This window comes from Megalobrama amblycephala, linkage group LG7 (assembly GCF_018812025.1).
Source record: "Megalobrama amblycephala isolate DHTTF-2021 linkage group LG7, ASM1881202v1, whole genome shotgun sequence".
Lineage (NCBI taxonomy): Eukaryota > Metazoa > Chordata > Actinopteri > Cypriniformes > Xenocyprididae > Megalobrama > Megalobrama amblycephala.
The window spans coordinates 27,460,252-27,480,911 of NC_063050.1; the positions used below are offsets into that span (position 1 = coordinate 27,460,252).

Below are 20,660 nucleotides of genomic sequence, written 5' to 3' on the forward strand. Positions count from 1 at the left end.
GGCCTGGAAAGTCCTGTAAATATTATTCTTCCATTAAAAAAGTAATGGAAATTTAAAACTGAATTCAATTATTCTGGTTATATTCCGCTTTACAGTGTTTCATTGACTAGAAATTGTGAGTGCAATATCCATAAAATGATTTTTAAAAAACCTAATCCAGTAATCACAATCAACTGGAAAGGTTATGGAAAAGTCATTTGAAATGAATAGGTCAAAAATTGTGCAGGAACCCTGTACAATTAATTCAATATCAGCTCAGATTGTCAATTATACATTAAAATATATGTTTTTATTATTTTAATTGTTTGATACCATTAAAAAGGTCATGATCACTGAGGTGACAAACCAAAATCACAGTTTTAAAGAGTTAAATTATTTACACTTTTTTATCTTCAAATCGCATGGTGTTTTTTCTTCTATGGAACACATACACAGAGAAAACTGAAAAATACATTTGAATTTATGCATTTTTCCTATATAATGAAAGAATTAGTGAGTAGGGGGCGCTGTAGAAGAACAAAAGAGCACCATATTTGTTTGTTTGATTCACCAAGTTTAAACAGACCTCTACAACGCAAGTGAGATTTTAGAGCTGTGACAGAGGGAATATTATTTCTACTATAAGCTACACCAAAATGCACTCAACTTGACCTAAATCCGCTCATATTTGCTTAGCAGACTCTTCTACCATCACTCACATATAGGCAAACAACACACCCAAAACATTTTTAAAAATGTACATTCCCTGACCGGGAATCGAACCCGGGCCGCGGCGGTGAGAGCGCCGAATCCTAACCACTAGACCACCAGGGAGTGCTATAATCGAAGTAACAAATACAGCAGCAGTATGATATTTTGTCATTTTAATGGACAACTAATATTTGATCATTTGGATTTTAGGGTGTTTGCAGATCTTTCCGAAACAGGCACATAATTTGTTTCAGTGCTGCATTTTCTTTTTTGGTTCGGTTCGCTTTCACAAGTGTGTCTGCTGCACTAAATACTTTTTAATCACATGGGTTCTATCTATTTTTAAACACGTGTATATCAGATTCAAATCTGGGTTAATGACACTAAATTTTTATAAGAGGCTAAAGCCTATCGCATGATGATTTATCCACACTAAACGAACTGCAGTGCATCAAAGATACACAATATTTTATCTGTCCATTCAGTGGAAATCGAACGCATGGCCATACTATACATTCGCATTTTGACAGGATTTTTAAACTGCTAATGTTCTCTTTATAGGAATTTAACTACTTGGTCCTATCCAAACCACCTTCAAGTACAGGCAAAGAGACGTTGGCGTGAAACCAAGTATTTTTCTACTGAATGTTGATATATCCCTCTCACATTTATGATGCCTTCCACAATAAATACATATATTTTTTTATTAAATTAAATTACCAATTTATGAAGATCTATAGGCTACATTTTTTTTTTAATTGACTATTTAATTATATTATGGGTAAAAACCCAAAAAAGGGTCAATTTAGAAGATTAATATTTGAATTTATTTTTAAAACATGCGGGCATTGTCGTACACCTGTTCACTTTACACTGACAGTGTTACAAACTAGGTTGCAAGACCTGCAGTAATCCAATAATCAAACGTTACAGCTGAGCTTTTGAAATACCGATGATGACCGACAGGAGGCGCGCGCGACATGTTTGTTTGAAAGGCCCACATGAGCACTCTGACGTAGGCTTGAAATCTAGCCAGGTAACGGTGTCGTTGCAAACAGGAAAATTACCTCTTTTAGTCGACTTATTTGGTGATAGTTAGAGGGACAGAAGCGTTACAATGCCGGGTAAGTACACTTAATAGTTCAAATCTTTGAAAGGGGCCGTGTTTAATTTTTTGACTTTGTAAATGCGGTATGCTGCTCTCTCTCTCTTTGTTTTGTGAAATGGTAGCCATCGCTAAATGCGTGGAGTAGCCAAATATAAGTAAATTAACATATTTAACATGCGGTATGAAGCAGATTAAGGCCAGAAATGCTCACTTGGCAGAGTTTGTGTAAAGCGCAGTGTACATGGAGGCCTAGTGAAGTGAATGTGATGCAGTCGTGAGGCTAACTCGCGCACCCGTCGTGTTTCTTCAGTTACTACACTAATGCCTTTAAAACTAACTATGTAACACAACTAGTATCAGTTTAGGCCAGGAAGCCAAATAGCCATTAATTGGTCCTCTGTTAGGTCAAGCAACCTTGTTTTTCACGAGGAAAGACCGCTGTTGTTATTACGGCTCGCTCGTGGCTCGAGCTAACACGCATAGCTACACAATATACGCTCTCGCCAAGCGTGAAGTTACAACTATTGTTTAACTTTATTATGCGAAGGCAGGAAATAAATTCAACAAAGGGCAGCTGTTTTAATGTCAGACTTTAATGGTTTGTACTATAATTAGTTATCCCTGGAGCTTTAGCCAGGCCTCACGTTACAATGAATCAAATCCATGTGGAGAAAGATGGTGTCGACTGACCTCCTCTTTGTCTCATTTATGCAACACACAGTGATAGATAGTAACAGATAGTTACATAATATTTAAACCATGTGCGTTATGCACTGTGTCGCGTCGCGGGTATTAGTAGAGCTTAATAAACGTTACTGTGCCTTTAGTTTGTGATATAAAACGTCTTAATTTGCTTGCAAGTTTCGTGTTCGTGCGCGAGAGAATGTGATCCAAACACAGAGGGACGAATCGTTCTTGCTGTGGTTAACAATGACTGAAAATTACATTTGCTTATGTATTATGTTTATATACTTATTAAATAATTAATTTAGCACGGGCACCATAATGAGTGAGGCTTTACTAATGCCTGTAACTAGTTGTACTCAGTGTCCCAAAAGTCTCACTTATGTTCATTGGAATGACTTTAATGTGTGTTCTGGGGTAGTATGTACTTGGTTGAGTATTAACATTGCATTTTACACCCACAGAACCTGCTGATATTAACAGTCCAGAGGTAGCAAAGACACCAGGAGGAGGCAACGGGCAAGGGAAGGATGAGAATGTTGTAAATGGACACAAGGAGGGGGACGCCAACCCCTTTGCGGAGTACATGTGGATGGAGAACGAGGAGGAGTACAATAGACAGGTCAGAGTGGACCTGCTTCTCTTCTGAACACAGAAGAGAATGTTTCTGTGTGCTTTGTCTGTATGTATACTACTTATGCTGCCTTCATGTGCTATTGGAGTTATCGCAAATATGCATTTCCTAGTTAAATAATTGGACATGAACGCCTTCTAAAGACTTTTTTTTTTTTTTTTTTTTGACTGGGAAGCACAGGAATAATTTTGATATGCAAGTTCCTGAGTTGGGCGGGCCATAAACTTTAAACATGACAGAGGGGAGAACGGTTGCTGCTGTGACTGCTGTTCTTTTCTTCATCGCGTTAAAGCTTCATCTTGTCGTTAAAGTAGTGCATATTTCCATATATAAATATTCATTTGAAGCGTATTGTATGTTTTATACACTGCGAAAATAGCTTATATTTACCTGAAATTTAAGAATTTTCAGTAAGCTGACTATCTAGGTAGCGTGGTGAATGTTTATATGGTTGTCAATGAATGGGACACTAAACATCATTTTGGGTTTAATATTTTCCCAATAAATAGGCAAGAATAAGCCTAGTGTCCTCCATGATTCCTGTTCTTTCCCACAACAAAGCACTTGAATGCGACACTCGCAATCGCAACTTTGGAAGTGGGAAATTTCTGCTAGCACATGAAGGCAGCGTTAATAGGATTCAAAAATTCTGTTCATGTTGTAAATTGTTTTACTCAACCTCATGTTGTTGCAAACCTTTATGACTTTATTCCATAAGACGAATTGAATGAATATTTGGTGCAATAAACATTTTAATTTGAATGAATGGCTGTTAAAGTGTCCCTATTATGCTATTTTGAAGGTTCCTAATTTTGTTTTGGAGGTCTCCTACAATAGGTTTACATGCATCCAAGGTCAAAAAAAGGATGAGAATTCACGCTGGAATTGACACAGAAAAACTGACGGCATCTTTACTGTTCGTATCACAGTGTATCAGGTGCTGTGGAGGGCTGAAATTCAGATAATGGTAATGGACGTTTAATTTCCAACATGCGCTGTTGTAAGTGGTAGACCAATCACAACAGACTGGGTCTTCAAAGCAGAGTTGGCTGGCAGTAAGGTTGGCTTTAGAGAGACTGAATCTCAGAACAAACTGTTTTCAGACTGAGAATTGAGGTGATGTGCAATGTGTATTATGAGAAAATTAGTTTTTTGACCCTGAATGCATGTAAATCTATTGTAGGATACCTCCAAAATAAAATTAGGACCCTTTAAAATTGCGTAATGGGTCACTTTAATCTTTACAACAATTAAGATGTTTTCTTAGTTTTATAACAGCAGCAGGAAGAATAATAATAGGCAATATAAAGTCAAATATAAAGAGCGTAAATTACAAGGGAGTCTAATAACTTGTGTCTATTACCTAATGTAATTTGTTTTGAACCGTTAATAATGCTGATACTTTAAAACAACCTATGGACAATTTTTTTTCAGACTTGAAAAGGGGGAGTGTGGTGCACAGACTAGTCTTCACAAATCTGGAAAAATAATAATACTTATTTCAAAACTGTTAGGTTATCAGATAGCTAGTGGTGTACTATCTAGCTTTAATAACATAGTCACTTTGTGTGGGCAGTGTGACAAATCTTCTGAGCAAACCACAGCAAACAATACTTGCCTAATATAAGAAAAAAGTTCTCAAGTTAAAAAGTCAGTAATTAAAGTAATAAAACGATACAGATACAAACAGTGCTTTAGAGTAGTGATTTTTATTTTTTTTATTATTTTTTTTCCTTCCCCTGTTGTTGTTTAACGTGAATGACTCAGACAGTAGTGGGTATATTAGGTTTCTGTCACCTTTAAGACCTATGGTAATGCGTGGATCCAAAGCTGTTTGTTTTCCAAAAACTGTTTATTCAGTTAAGACATAACCGGCAAGGTGGACATTTTGACATAACATAACATGCACAACATCTGTATACTTGTGAAAAAAATGCATTACCACTTTAGTTAAAATAGGTATAGTTCAAGATTTTTATTTTTATTTTTTTGCATTTATTTTGCAGTGAAATGGCAAATTATGAAGCATCACCAAAAAAAAAAAAAAAAAAAAAAAAAGATCATGAAAAAATGGAGGGACTGACTGAAAGTGTACATTTGAATGTGGTGGACTAGCGCTCCACACTGTCTGACATTACATCTAGTACAGTCTGATTTGTATTCACATTTGCAATTTAATTTGTTTTTACATCCATTTGCTGTGTTTGTCTTCATCTTTAACTGTACAGCGAGTTTTACCATAATGACTCTTGAAAAGGGGCACCTTAAAATTCATACACACATTTTAATGGCTCTGATGCCTTGCTGCAGGTGGAGGAGGAACTCTTGGAGCAGGAGTTTCTTGAACGCTGTTTTCAGGAGATGTTGGAGGAGGAGGATCAGGATTGGTTCATTCCTGCCAGAGACCTTCCCGCTGGAGTAGGGCAGATCCAACAGCAGCTTAGCGGGTTGTCGGTCAGTGACGGAAACGCCGAAGACATTGCAGTAAGTGTTAACGGCATAATGATTTGAAGCTTGATTTATAGTTATTAAAGGATTAGTTCACTTCTGAATAAAAATTTCCTGATAATTTACTCACCCCCATGTCATCCAAGATGTTCATGTCTTTCTTTCTTCAGTCAAAAAGAAATTAAGGTTTTTGAGTAAAACATTCCAGGATTTTTCTCCATATAATGGACTTGAGTGGGATACGTAATGTGTGGTGGATCACAGAGCAGTGCAAGATGAGAATTTGTGGTTAAAAAGTATATACATTTTATATACATATACAAGTATATACATTTTTTATTTTTTTTTTTTAATTTTATTTAGTTTTTTTAGACTATGACCGATCATTTTGCTAGATAAGACCCTTATTCCTTGTCTGGGATCATGTAGAGCCCTTTGAAGCTGCAATTTGCACCTTCAATCCATTGTACCCCACTGAAGTCCACTGAATGGAAAAAAAATCCTGAAATGTTTTCCTCAACCTTAATTTCTTTTCGACTGAAGAAAGCAAGACATGAGCTTCTTGGATGACATGGGGGTGAGTAAATTATCAAAATTTTAATTCTCAAGTGAACTAATCCTTTAAGATGTAATGTAATCTCACATCCTTCCTGAAAGGAAACCACTTTGTAGACCTCAAATAAGCTTTTGTGATATTGTACTCATATGTACTTCATCTCTTTTCTTTCTCAGCGCAAGAGCAGCTTGAACCCAGAGGCCAAGGAGTTTGTTCCAGGAGTGAAATACTAGAGACCCTCCAGTTAGGGGCTCCTTTATAGAGACTTTATGTGACCGCTGGTGGCCGGGGGTCACCCTCACACATACTTCAATCTTCCTGGGGTTGTGTGGGGCTTGATGGGGTGGGGCTTGTGGGTTGGGGGGAGGGGGGGGTGCTGGATGCTCTTCTATAAGCTTTTTATTTCCGTCTGTCTCCATGTATAATGTGGGCGGGTTACTCAGTGTAATGTTCCTATTGGACCGCTGCAGATTGCGACTAGTTCTCCTGGAAGATCTTTGTATTAATCTCAGAGGAACAGTTATGTGAGTTCCACTATTGTGATAGTGACTAGCAGTTTGTCCCCGTGTCATTGCCATTTTCTTTTTTCCTGTCTTCTCTTTTATTTTCTTTAAGAGGAAGTTTGGCGAGGAGGTGTGTGTCATAAGAGTGGGAGGGGAAGGGCTGGGACAAAGGAAACCTGACAGTAAAAGGACCGTTGACAGGTGGACCATTCTTTGATGGACTGATGAACTGGTGGCAGCTGACAACTTTTGAGGGATTTTCACAGAAACATTTTTCCTGTTTCTTTTCTCCTTCCTCCGTTGAAGTTCTGTCACAGTGTGCAACATGCATTAACAAAAATGGAAAAAAATCAAATAAAACAAGCAGGTTCCCTCTTGGACATCTTGTTCTGTCCCATGATGTTTTGTTGTGTTTGTGCTTTCAATGTCATGTAAACTAAACTTCAATCTTGACAGTTCTCAACCCAAAGTTTTACTTCTTCATTAAATGCTGTAGCATAATGGAGCCATTGTTTTGTTTTGACTATAACATGCTGTCAAGAACACCAGATGAGCATATTACAATTTTAACTTGAACAAAAAAAGGCCTCTTTGGTCTGTTATGTTTAATGTTTTTGACTGCTGTCAGGGTAGATAGCAGTATTAGACTGGTGAGATGTTACACTGCTTCATGCACACCAGGTTGGTCATTTGTTATTTTGAGATTTTTGCGCCTACAGAGGTTTAAATGCATCAATTGGTGAGCTGAATAATTATTGCAATAATGAAAATTAAATTATAAAGCATACTGCTACAAAATGGGTTTCTTTCAAAATTTTATTTTCTTGCATTTGAATGTCACATCATTGTTTTTTTGTTTTTTTTATTTGACTGATGCCATATATTGTAAATTGTTAGCAGTAGCTGTTCTTGTTTCTGGCAGGATTCTTGATGACTCCATTGAAATGAGGGATTTTCCCAGTGTCTGTAACCTCATGGTTACTCAATCGACTGGCTAGCCTAAAAATGAGTCCAAAGCCACTCAGAAGGCAAATTTTTTTGTGTATGAGTATTTACATTTTTGTATGTATTTGCTTAGAGCACTATTTGGTTTATCCAGGTATAACTGTGCAAACAGATTGACCAGGTGTTGCTTAATCAAACACTGTCATAGTGAAACTGCCCCACCTTTTGGAACAAGGGGTATGCATTGTTTTGTACTCTTTAAGGGAAAAGAGTATTTCATATTAACATTTTTTTTTAAATTATTTTTAGAGTGCTGCACCAGTTTCTCACTTCTATGGTTTATTTGCTGTTTTTTTTTATCCCTTAAGATGTTCATAATCTGTTTAGGGTTATATAAGTTTTCAATTTTCTGTTAAGGTCATTTACCATGTTTTTATAAATTAAGATATGTTGTCCCATAGGTCCTGTTCTGATACTTTCCACACGGTTTATATATGCGAGCAGATCTTTTTACCATAACTGTTGTTTTGCATTAGTTTTTTTTTCCTCCCAGGATTCCCTTACAGTATATATTTGACTGGAGGTCTGTAGAAGAGTGGTGTGGAACAGAAGATATGCAGAGCAACCCAGATGAGGTGCTGATCAAGAGGACACACTGGGGTATATGGGTATTTCATGCTATCAGAAAACTCAGGCATTTGATGCAACAATTGAATGATTTCAGAGAGGGTGTTGGCAGGTTACTTGATCCTTTAAGTAATATAGGAAATATATGTTTATGTGAATGAATGACTGACTGTTTTTAGACTGTTGCTAACTGTAACACATTAGATAATACTGTGTGTGTCAGTGAGGCTGCATGAGTTTATGTCTGTGTGCCAGTCTGAGCATGTACATACTTCTGATATGTGGTTTGGAGACTGTACGGGAAGATTGTAGCCAGCTATGTAATAACAATTGTTTTGTGTTTTATGCCATCAAAGAAAAATACCATATTTTAAATGCTTTAAAATGTAAAATGTTCATATTTTGTGTCACTATATCCGAGTTGTTTCCTGTGTAACCTTGCGTTCACATAAATTCAGTTGTAAAGTAGTTAATTATTGGGGTACAATGGGACTAAATACCCCTCTAAAGATTTTTTTTATTTTTTTAAAAGAATTCTGTTGTGTTTGGGGGGGGGGGGAGTATATTTAATGGTAAATTAAATTTTTGATTAAAAGTGGTGTAAATATAATGGTGTAAATATAAAAGCAGATACATTGGATGGTGAAAAATGTGCGCTGAATGATATGGTAAAATTTCTCACCAAATGAAAATGCTGTCAGATATTATTAATAATAAATTTTAAAAAATGACCAATTTAGCAAATAGTGCACAAGTTTCAGTTTATTTAATAACTTTTTGAATTGCAAGGCCTCTGAAATATTAAAAGCTACTCTTTGGAGCTACTGCGAAAATACTTTGGAGCTACAATGTAAGGCATATTTCACAAATGAATCTCTTTGGGTCAATCAATGAAGGCTCACAACAAAGCCATTCCTTCCTGAATAAAGAGATTTAAATAATGGTTTAAATCTTAAACATATTTGAAGTGTATCTTATATGTAGGGCTGAGCAAGGGTAGAACTCTTTACTGCCCTAGTACTTCAGAAATCCCTTTAAAAAGGTATACATGTGAATTAAACATGGCACAATGGCCTTTATCATCACAGTATGCTAATGCCTATCTAGTGCGAGGGATTCATCAATATGCTGATTGAGGACTGTTGGGACACTCCAGGCACAGGATGGTTCTGTTTGGAGAGACAGAGTCGTTTACACCTCAACACACCTCATCTGTACCGTTTGCTTCACATGGCATATATGCTTTCAACTACATGCTATTTATCTACTAGTGTTTTCTCACTATGTCATGTTTGGTCTCATCTGACAGCTTATAAACTGAACTGAATGGTAGTGTACTTAATGGAGACACTGAAGTATCCTAATGTACAATCTAGGTATTGCTTAAACATGTATTGAGGAGAGTATGCTAATGTACTTCTCCCCCTCTTGATCACCACCCATTTGCCATATCTTGTGGTTTCCTGTCAGTTGGTTTTGGTGTTGGTATTCCACTCATGTATAACAATGCTTTGCTCAGGGTATAAGAAGGAAAGGTAACTGTTGTTCTGGGAGAAAGGCTTTAACCCTGCCACTCCCGCACACCGGTGCGTAACCTCTGAATACAAGAAAGGCTTTTACGGCCTCTTCTGCACAGCAGTGCATTATTTGTTACAACTAAGTTTTCTATACAGTATGTTGTTCCATTCTACTGTCTGTATATTTAAATATGTAACATAATAAATAACTTTGCCTGCTTTAAAGGTTTTAAGAATCTTTCCTTTTGTAACTGATAATGTTGAAAGCTAAATTTATTGTAACTTTCATTATCTAAACGTTCAGGTTAAATCCTACGTTTTCCTATCAATACAAAGAAAGACTTTTACTTTTAATGAATAAGAGGTAAAAATAACAACAACTTTAATGGAGTCAGATTAATTATATTGGAGTCAGATAAATAACTGAATTATGCACGTCATCCTTCAACTGCTTTTTGTTTCCGATTATTGGTTCAAAATAGCAGCGTAAGCTTCCAGCCTTACATATATGTTTATTTAATATCCACCTGTTTATGGTGGAGTATAAAGTGAAGGTACCATATGGTCAAGGGTTCAACATAGAAAAATGGTTCTAAACAGTATCAAATTGAGGTTCTTCAGCTTGTAACAATAACAGAACCCTTTCTGGTGCTAAATAGAACCCGTTATATAAGGTTCCATAAAGAACCATGCTTTGAAAGTGCTATAGGACTTTATTAATTGGTGTTATAAATAACCTTTTTAATAAGTTTATTTTCATCACTTTTAGTATATCTGCATCTTCATATTAGTATTATTAATATTGCTTTTTATATATCATTTATTAATTTAGTTTTTTCTGCCTGGTCTTAAATATGATTAGAGACATTTTAAGAAATAAATAATTTACCTGTTGAGAGTGTGCTGAAAGACTGTGTAATTGAATGGCTGAGCTCCAGAAAATCAGTAATGAAAAGGCGAGAATAAAGAACCCTAAACTCTAACATAAAGAACCATTTTAGCATATAAAGGGTTCTTCAGGACGATACAATTCTAAATAGAACAGTTACCACACTCTTAACCCTTAAATGAATACCTCGGGTCTTTAGTGACCCGGGACGTCATTCACTACCCTCCTCCTTTAGACATCAACCTTCTTGGTATTCCTCAATCAATTCATTATAAAGAATATAACAAGAAAAAAATCATAAAATTATAAAAGAATGCCTATTTTTGTTTTGTTTTTTTGTAAAAATTGTATAGGGTCGCTAACGACCCGATGTGTGTATGAGTGTATGTATATTCAATTCACCTTTATTCCACAAGGTGGCAATGTCTGATACACAATGCTGAAGTGACGACTCATTCAGACAGAAAACGAAATAAGAAAAACATGAATTGGCTCAGGGATTTACTGCAGAGCGAGTATCAAATATGACTGTAGCTGTCACTGGATGGATCTGGTGAAGCTGTTAGCGATCGAAATATTGATTTTGAAGATGTTGAAAATTATATAGTTTTGAGAATACGTTTGAGATCGCGAATGGGCTCATATTCGTAACCTCAAACATAAAACTATCCCATTATTTGCTGAATTTACTGGGAAATGAGCTCCGACGAGGACAGTGATGATGGCATAAAACATCTGCTCAAACAGAGCCCTTTCAAGCTCCAAAAGGTAACAAAATATGATTTATTTTATTCTTCTGTAATTGTTACTCTGATATCAGAGGAGTTTTATATTATCGCGAGAGGTACAGATCCTTCCGTGTTGGATATAGATCCGGGTCGATAAAGACCCGAATATGTAAGAATGATAGGCGAAACAGTCATGAATTTAAGGGTTAAGAAGAATGGTTCTAAACAGTACCAAATTGGGTTCTTCAGCTTGTAACAATAGCAGAACCCTTTTTATAATGTTCCATAAGGAACCATGCTTTGAAAGTGCTATACCACTAATGGTGTTATAAATAATCTTTTTATTTTAATACTTAGCGGAAGAAGAGAAGATAAGTATCATTACCTGAATAGAGCTGCTCACACTAACTTACATGTTATGTTAAACTAAAAAGAGCAGTAACAACTTAAGTTAAAATTTATAGACGTTTTAAGAAATAAATAATTTACTTGTTGAGAGTGTGTTGACAGTCTGTAACTGGATGGCTGAGCTCCAAAAAATCAGTAATGAAGTGGCTTTGACAGTAATTTGAAAAACAAAAAGGTGGGAAAAAGAACCCTAAACTCTAACACAAAGAACCATTTCAGCATGTAAAGGGTTCTTAAAGACGATACAGTTCTAAATAGAACTGTTACTACATGTAAAGAACCTTTAAGAACCATCTTTTATTAGTGTAGAAAAACAACAAATTAAAAAAGCAATATTCACTTTTTCACAATTATACATTTGAATGGTTTTATTATGGCCTCAATCAATGTATAAATAAACATCACAAAGCTGGATAACCTTGGCACTTTATTAAAAAGTCTATCTCATGGCTATCCATTTTTTATAAAGCTTTTTAACATGCCATGGTTATCCAGCTTTTTGATGTTTATACATTGATTAGGCCCATATGAGCTGTAAATGTTGAGGAAACAAGAAAACCATTCAAATGTTTTCAGATATCAAGTGAACATTGCTGTAAATCAAACAGTGGTTGTCTTTTTTTCCTTTAGGAGGAGGAGTCTAAGTTTGCTCTTACTCTACCTCATGTTATAGGTTTGGTAATATGTCTTAACAGTTTAAAGAGGTCACACATTGTGCTCTGAAAGGATAAACTTTTGAAAGCAATTTTTGAGCTGTCGGAGATTAAGGAAACAGACATGGACACTCACGGGAAACAAGGTGAAGTTTACCTTCAACATCAGAAACATGGTGAGGTAAGACATCATTGGAACGTTGTCATTTATTTTGTGTTACTGAAAACAGGCAGAAGTTTGTTTTTGTTTGTCAACCTCTAGTCTAAAAATACAAAATGTTCTATAGCTGATCTAAATAAAATAGTCTTGAAACTGAAATGAAACCGTTTACCATGATCTTACTCTTAATATTGCTATTCTGTAAAATCTTAGGCAGACAAAGCAGGGCTGTTATATATAAATAAATAAGCCTGATTGTGTTTTGTTTCGCCATAAACTCTCCGGTGTTAAGTTATGTTCTGGTATGAGATGGATGGAACGGGACTGCCTCTACAAGTTGAAACTTGGTGCGCACATCTTGGTCTTGCTTTTCATATTACGGCACATTCCATTGACAAAAACACGCCCACATGAAAGTGCACTTTACGTTGTACTGCATTCAGGCCCTGCCTTACAAACACACACACATTACATGTGAGGTAAATGAGGGATTGGCTGAGTGAGTAATCTACATCCGTACCTCCAGGTGCTCTTTGAGTACTTTTTACTTTTAACAGTGAGCAATATTTCCAGAGGTGTGTTCATTACCTGAAGTACAAGTTCCACCTGATGAACATCCATCAGATCTAACTGGATCTTGTCAAATTTGATCAATTTAACTGTCATTCGGTGTATTGCATAAACATGCATTAGGGAAATTATAAATATAAGTAATAATATCTGATTTATTTACAGAAGTGGAAGCGATATTGGTTGGCCCTTCATCCGGCTAGTCGGCATGGCATTGCACGATTGGAATTATCAGAAGCTGTTCACGAACGGTCAACTGTGGTCAGACGACATCCAGAGAGGAAAGTTGTACGTCTGGCTGACTGTTTGAGTGTCGTCAAGCTGCCTCCTCATGCAGAGGCTTGTCCAGGGGAAAACATGTCTGCCTTCTGTGTGGAGACAGAGGAGAAGAGGCTAGTGTTTGCTGCAGACAGAGAAAGCTGTGGAGAATGGGTGGACATAATATGTAACATTGCTTTTCAGGTGAGGGTTTGGATTTTTCAAGTATATTATACACTACCGTTCAAAAGTTTGGAGTCAGATTTTGTTTTAAAGGGGACCTATTATGCAAAATTCACTTTTGCATGGTGTGTGTGTCCACATTGTGTGTAAACAACCAGCCTATAATGGTAAAAATCCACCCACTCCTTTTTTTATAATCCCCATAAATCATAATCAGTCTCTCCAAATGTGCAGTTCCAGATTTCCGCCTACTCTTATGTAGGGAAGCCCCGCCAATGACTGGTGACGATCTGCCCTGTTAGCATAAATACCACCCAGTAGTCCGCCATTTCTGTTTACTCACTGCGGCAGCTAAAGATATACAATGTCTGCGCCAAAAGAACAAAAACACTACAAATGTTCTGTTATTGGAACACTGTATCCACTGTAAGAGTCTCTGTGGACTCCCGGCATCTGAGCCACTGAGAACACCGTGGTTGAATTTCATTTATGAAGGAAATTTGCCGAAGAAAGTTTTATATATTTGCGCAAATCATTTTACGCCAGACACAAACAAGGGTCAGTTCAACACTGGATTTACACAAAAGATTAACATGAAGGTACATGCTAGTCGATGAGTTGAATGAATCAACTCCACGGCAACTACATAAATTTATCCACTAACCATTCAGAAACGTACAGTTGCATTCTAAAAGTTGTAACTTCTTCCTGAGTCTCATCTGTGTCCGACTCCGGTTCGAATGATGTAAGGCTGAACACCGTTACAGACAATTTCTTATATTTTGGCTACGTGAGATTCTCCAGTTTTGTTGTTGTTGAAGCACGAGCCGTTAAAGTGCAGCCCTCTTCTGGAAAATGGCCCAGGTATGGCTCGTTGAAGCCTGCCTTGGACATCCAACCCCGCCCACATCCAAGTGTGACGTCAAAAGTCACATGCCTAGTACACTTCACCAGAAATCTTGCCCTGCAGGTATTTTCATTGGTTACAGAGACGGGTAGGTTTAGGGATCAGTGTTTGGTGTAGTAGACAATCAGTACTGTGATTGACATGACCAATAAAATCTTAATAATCGGCTGCGGGGCGATGGGCCTGGCTTCTGATGTCACTAGGATGTGGGCCGGGTTGGATGTCCACCGGGAGCAGCAGCTTATTTACATTTAAAGGGACACACACAAAAACGTGTGTCCCACAAAAACGAGTGTTTTTGCTCACACCCAAATAGTGGCAAATTTGACAAGCTATAATAAATTATATGTGGGGTATTTTGAGCTGAAAATTCACAGACATATTCTGAGGACACCAGAGACTTGAATTTTTTATAATAAAAAATTATACAGACAATAAAGATTGGAGCAATGGCTGCTGCTAAATTTTCATCTCTGCATTCCATGTACCATTTACATTTTAAAATATATTAAACCGTTTTAATATATTACAATTTTACAATACAATTTTTCATTATATTGTAATAATATTTCACAATATCACTGTTTTTACTGTGTTTTTGATTAAATAAATGCAGGTTTGGTAGGCATGAGATGCTTCTTTCAAAAACATCAAAATCTTACTGACCACAAACCATTGAACAGTAGTGTATGTATGGAAAAAAAATCTAATAGTTTTAAGTTGTATAAAGTAATGATAAATGCAGGCCACTGCCACCACACAGCTGGTTATTTGAAGGGTACTCTACTCCCTGTCTGCTTGTGTTTATCATGGTATTCATATGTCACAGAAACACACTAAAAGTGCTCCACAGCCGGTACCACTTATGGAGGACAATCAGATCTACGTGTCCAGAGAACAACGTGAGTACACACAGAGGCCAAATGTATCAGAAAAACATCTGTCATGTTCCTGAAAGGCCAATCTCACCACTTGCTATAAGAGGAACCATCTTCATGCAGATCTGGTTTAAAACACAAATAAATTATATAAGCTCTGACCTCTGAATCAAAGTTTAAGATTAATTCTGATCATCTAATCTCAACATCTTTCATTTTAGTGTCTGAGTTTAAAGTAGTTGTGCTGCAGAATGAGGCTTCAATTCGTTGTGGCCTGAAAGGACAGTACTGGCTGCAAGCTGATGGGGACATGCTAGTACTGCAAGATCTGGAGACCAGGAAGACTGTCATGGAGTGGCCATACAAGCTGCTGCGCCGCTATGGGCGAGATAAGGTCAGCCGTAACCATGGTTTTGATAAAGTGAAGGACCATCATGATGTGTAAAAAAATATCCTGTTAAATTCATGGCAAAATGCTGGCAGCTGTGGTGCAACCTAAAATTTTTCATGTACTACAAGGATGGACTTTTGTTTCTGTATATGTGGCAATTTATAACCGTACATATATTTTATTATATATACAGAGCCCCTAAAAGGACACAATGGTGGGGAAAAAATTAAACTTTTCGGTGCATTTATGTTCATTCGCAAAACTCCAGATGTAAATGATATAAAGTGGGAGGAAAACATCATTTTCCCTCTTATCTCATATTTTTTTCCATCACAGTTTTTTTTTTAACTGAAGAGGGGTTCTATGTGAAGCATCTTTTCACTGTTTTTCAGTGTAAATTATAAGGTGGCTCATATTTTTACTGTCTCAAAAAAAAAAAAATTTTTTAACAATACTGTAAATTGTACACATATTCTTGTTGAATATCATATATTAACACTTTTATGTGTTTTAATTAAATGTTAAATATTCCAAAATCCATACATTTTAGAGAATTTTATAAAATGATATAGTGTGTTAAACTTGATATGGTATAACTGTATATGGTAAGTGAACTTACATTAAAGGATTATTTCACTTTAAAATGAAAATTACCCCAAGATTTACTCACCCTCAAGCCATCACTTTCTTCTTTCAGATGAATACAATTGGATTTATATTAATAATAAATTTTCTAATGCGCCCAAGCTTTATAATGGCAGTGAACGGAAACCACCTGTTTGAAGCTCGAAAAAAATGCATCCATCCATCAACGTACTCCACGCGGCTCCAGGGGATTAATAAAGGCCTTCTGAAGCGAAGAAAAAAATTTCATTTTAAAGTGAACTAATCCTTAACATCCATTTTTATTAGGGCTGTCAATCGATAAAAAAATTTAATCGAATTAATTACATACTGTGATTAATTAATCTAAATTAATCACATACATAATTTTTGCTGTGAAAGTATTAAATATTTCAATTCAAATGAATCAATGCAGGGTTTTTCCTGGGTCAAAAATGGTCTTCGGTGGTGACAGACATGGTCATCCACACAAACAGTAAAAAGTGCCCTACCCACGTGATCTGCGAGCCAATACTGACAATATACCGACAATAAAGTACCCGTCACTCTCACTGTAATTCTTTCTTGCCCTCTTTGCAAAAAATAAAAAAAGTGATTTTATAGCTTTGTAAGAGAAGATGCTTTTTTGCTAAACCTGAAAAGTATTAAAAAGTAGCATTTAGAAGTTATATTAACTAATAATAGCTAACTAGCTAACAACAACTTGCTTTGTTCTGGTTTCACCTCACTACAGTCTAAACTAACTGATTTTATAGGTAGGCCTAATTTACTACACATTGTAATTTAAATAACCTGAAAATACTGTGGATTATTAAGGCTAATTTTACTAACCACTCTTGCTAAATGGGGTAAGCACACTTGTGTTCTCATTTCAGAGTTGTTCGAGTAAATGATTCATTATAGACCGTGTGGACAGATCAGTTGTTGTCATGATTCATTAAAATGAATCTGTTCAAATGAGTCATTAGGTCGCAAACTGTTATTAGGACATCGCAAAAGATTTGTCAACACAGAAAACACTTCACCACTAGATAGGATTTTCTTTTTGTTTACTGAAAGTGCGGTTTATGTCAGCTGCACGTGCAGGGCGCCTGTCAGAGAAAATGAGGTGACGTTCTTTTGAGCACTATTCACACCCAACGGTTATTCAGGAAAAACATTCTCCGAATGCGCCTCGTGAAACATTGATTCGGTCTTACGAACTTTTAGCATTGTGTCAGTTGATTTAGATTATTATGTGTGAGGTAGAGAGAGTGCAAAGACGGTGCTTACTTTGAAGACACTTAACGCTTTGAACCTGGAGAGCTCGCGCAAACGAGAACGGCTCCAGGTTCAAAGGTCAATACGGAATGGATTAATCTGCGTTATTTTTTTTTACGCGTTATTTTTTCTCAGATGAATTAATCGAAATTAACGCGTTATTTTGACAGCCCTAATTTTTATATTTTTTTTTCCATTGAAATGACTGTAACGAAGTTCGTCAATACGGGAAGAAGGAGGCGGGAACCGGCGAACATTCAACAAAACTTTAATTAGAAATAAACAAAGAACAAAACGAAAGTAATGCCGGCAGACCCTCGCGGACGTCTGCCGGCCACACAAACATAATAAAACATAACATAAAGTCCAGGCCTGGTCCTCTCTCGTCCTTCACTGATGTCGCTCCTCCTTTTATGCCTCCGGAGCTCCTCCGTGAGAGACTCGAGGCCGGCACGCCTCGCAGGTGACGCTCATTATCACTCGCGTCACCGGCCTCGCTCCGTTCCCTCACGGCTCTCGCCCGCCCTGCTCGTGACAATGACATTTTTGTTCAAATAGTGCATACAAATATTTGACGTTCTGTCTATTCCTCTCCAGATGCTGTTTTCTATAGAAGCAGGCAGGCGCTGTGAATCCGGCCCTGGAAACTTTAACTTTGAGACCAGGCAGAGTGAAGAGATCCTCCGCCTTATTGAGTCAGCTATTCGTCAACAGAAGAGCCTCGCCGTTACTGGAGAAAAGCACTCGCCACATTCTCCACGTTCTCGCTCTCCTCGCTCACCCCTGCCCAAACGCCCTGAAAGTTTTACTTTGCTTGATACAGAGGGCAATAACAGCCCTCAGTCTTCAGATGCATCTCCCCATCTCAGCCCCATCTCAAATCCTGTACAAACAAAACCTGCGAGTCCTATTGGCTCAACTGAAGCTGTATATGCAAACACCGCAGGTTCCATAAAAAGCACACACTCAGATCATAGTGGCAGTATAAGCTTGATTGAGCCTGTGTATTCAAACCCTGCAATTTTAATAGGCAAACATGAATCAGTGTATGCAGATCCAGCAGATCTCATCAAATCCCATCATAGTGTAAAGAAAGATCCTCTCCCATCTCATCATAGTGATGATTCAGAACCAGTGTATTCTGATCCTGCTGATGTCATCCGCCCAAATCCTAACAAGTGTGTCCATGCCAACCCTAGAGACACGATGGACTGTCAGCCTGCGAAGACAATTATGAACAACGACAAGCAGCAAGAACCAGTGTACTCTGAGGTGTATAACCATGTCACACTAAACTTAAGTATAAAACGTGACCAGATGATTGAGGAGCCCATTTATAGTGTACCCGAGGTTACACAGGCAACCCAAAGCAATAACTCTCAACAAAACAAAATGCTTGATGAGAACCAACCCATCTACAGCAAAGTTAACAAACCACCCAAAACTCCTCAGCCTCTCGAAGAAAAGAAGCTAAGCCAAACACGAGAGGTTGTCTCTGAGGACCTTGGAATGATTTAATTAAATCCGTAATAGAATTTGTCTTCACAAACATGTAGCTTTTAATTTTTAATATTTAAAATTTTATTCTCCCCCACCCCACTGTTTTCATAATTTATTAATCCATTCTACCGGACATGGTGAAATAATGACTGAAAATAAATTTTCTAGTGTAACACTGATGCACATCATTGTTTTGAATTTATGTAAGCAATAAGGTCTCTTTCTCACAATACTCTTCTACATAATACAATAAGCTTCAATGAACAATATAAATTGAGAACAAACAGTATACTTTGCTAAGGATGTAGTGATACACAGAACCGTTGGGTGAAGCGATCATAGCCGTGTTTTATTGTGAATAAAACACAGCTATTGACCAATCAGAATCAAGTACAGGAACTAACTGTTTTGTAAATATATACATAGTTTTTATAAGCCAAAATATGTTACATGTTTTATTTATATATTTGCATTGATGTACCACAGCAGAATTAAATAATTGTTATGATAAATCCAGCGTATTTTACTGACACATGGCTAAAATCTCAGCAGACCAGACTAGTTCAGACCAGTGAAAAAATAAGTAATTCAAGGATCTAGTCAGAAAACAGGATTTGGAACAATATGAGGGTTAACCCTTGTATTATGTTGGGGGTCAATTTGACCCATTTCGATTTTTGAGTTGTCGAAAATACTGATTAACCTATGATTTTTTTTCTTGACATTTTGTTACTTTTTCTCATTTAGAGTCAAACATGCATGCAAAGTGAGAATACACTGATGTGTTGCGAAGTGTATACACACACTTACGCTTTTGATGTTTGCGGGTCAATTTGACCTGCATGTTTTTTTATGTTCCATGGCAACTGTACAGACTCAAAATGAAAACAATGTCAAATTGTTCATTTGTGATGTTGTGAGCATACTTGGGAGATTATTGTAGAAGTAAAAAATTATAGAAATGAAGTTTAAGTTTATGAAAATGTAAACAAATTGTATATATTTTATATAAAATACATATTTTACTTTTTAAGACTGCAAAAAAAAAAAAAAAAAAAAAAAAAAAAAGAAGAAGAAAAGAAGAGAGAAATCAAAACCATAAATCTGAACAAGTGTTCGAAATTTTAGGTTGATATCTCAAAAAATGAGCTTTCAGTAAGATTTTGTTTGGACGCAGTACCAAACTTTTCCACTAGATGACATCCAGGCTCCATTTGTGACCATATAAGGATCCACCCATTCCCATATAGTTTGAGTGATCTGAACCATATATTTCCACAGTTTTCATATTATATATATGAAGTAGACATCATATTCAGAAGTAGCTTGGGCAGTATGGTAATATTTGATTTGAATGCAACCTCTAACAAACACATAAAAGACATGCAGAAAGAAACTGCAAAAAAATAGTAGTTAAACATTTTTATAAATCATAAGTTGTTGTTTTTTCTTGTAATGTGTGTATTGATATTAAACGCTTACTGTTTGTAAGTTACCTGATTCTTTGTTGTTTTTGGGGAATTGTATTGCGGGTCAATT

At 36.6% G+C, this 20,660-nt stretch overlaps 2 protein-coding genes and 1 non-coding gene across 4 annotated transcripts; 2 read left to right on the forward strand and 1 right to left on the reverse strand.

Moving 5' to 3' along the window:
* Nucleotides 1-741: 741 nt before the first annotated feature.
* trnae-cuc lies at nucleotides 742-813 on the reverse strand. Its single transcript has one exon. It is a non-coding gene; the product is annotated as a tRNA-Glu (tRNA).
* An 840-nt stretch (nucleotides 814-1,653) lies between these two features.
* Nucleotides 1,654-7,003, forward strand: paip2b (poly(A) binding protein interacting protein 2B). Its single transcript, XM_048196810.1, has 4 exons — nucleotides 1,654-1,814; nucleotides 2,947-3,104; nucleotides 5,427-5,600; nucleotides 6,297-7,003. The coding sequence occupies exons 1-4, from the start codon at nucleotides 1,808-1,810 to the stop codon at nucleotides 6,351-6,353; spliced, it is 396 nt and encodes a 131-aa protein (XP_048052767.1). The 5' UTR covers nucleotides 1,654-1,807; the 3' UTR covers nucleotides 6,354-7,003.
* A 5,401-nt stretch (nucleotides 7,004-12,404) lies between these two features.
* Nucleotides 12,405-20,616, forward strand: dok1a (docking protein 1a). Of its 2 annotated transcripts, none has more exons than XM_048196870.1 (5): nucleotides 12,405-12,571; nucleotides 13,286-13,582; nucleotides 15,298-15,370; nucleotides 15,568-15,740; nucleotides 18,219-20,616. In XM_048196870.1, exons 1-5 carry the CDS (start codon nucleotides 12,515-12,517, stop codon nucleotides 19,137-19,139), a joined length of 1,521 nt encoding a protein of 506 aa, XP_048052827.1. In that variant the 5' UTR covers nucleotides 12,405-12,514; the 3' UTR covers nucleotides 19,140-20,616. The 2 variants fall into 2 exon arrangements, with proteins under 2 accessions (XP_048052827.1, XP_048052828.1); XM_048196871.1 differs by having other exon boundaries at nucleotides 12,415-12,566.
* The last annotated feature ends 44 nt before the right edge of the window (nucleotides 20,617-20,660 follow it).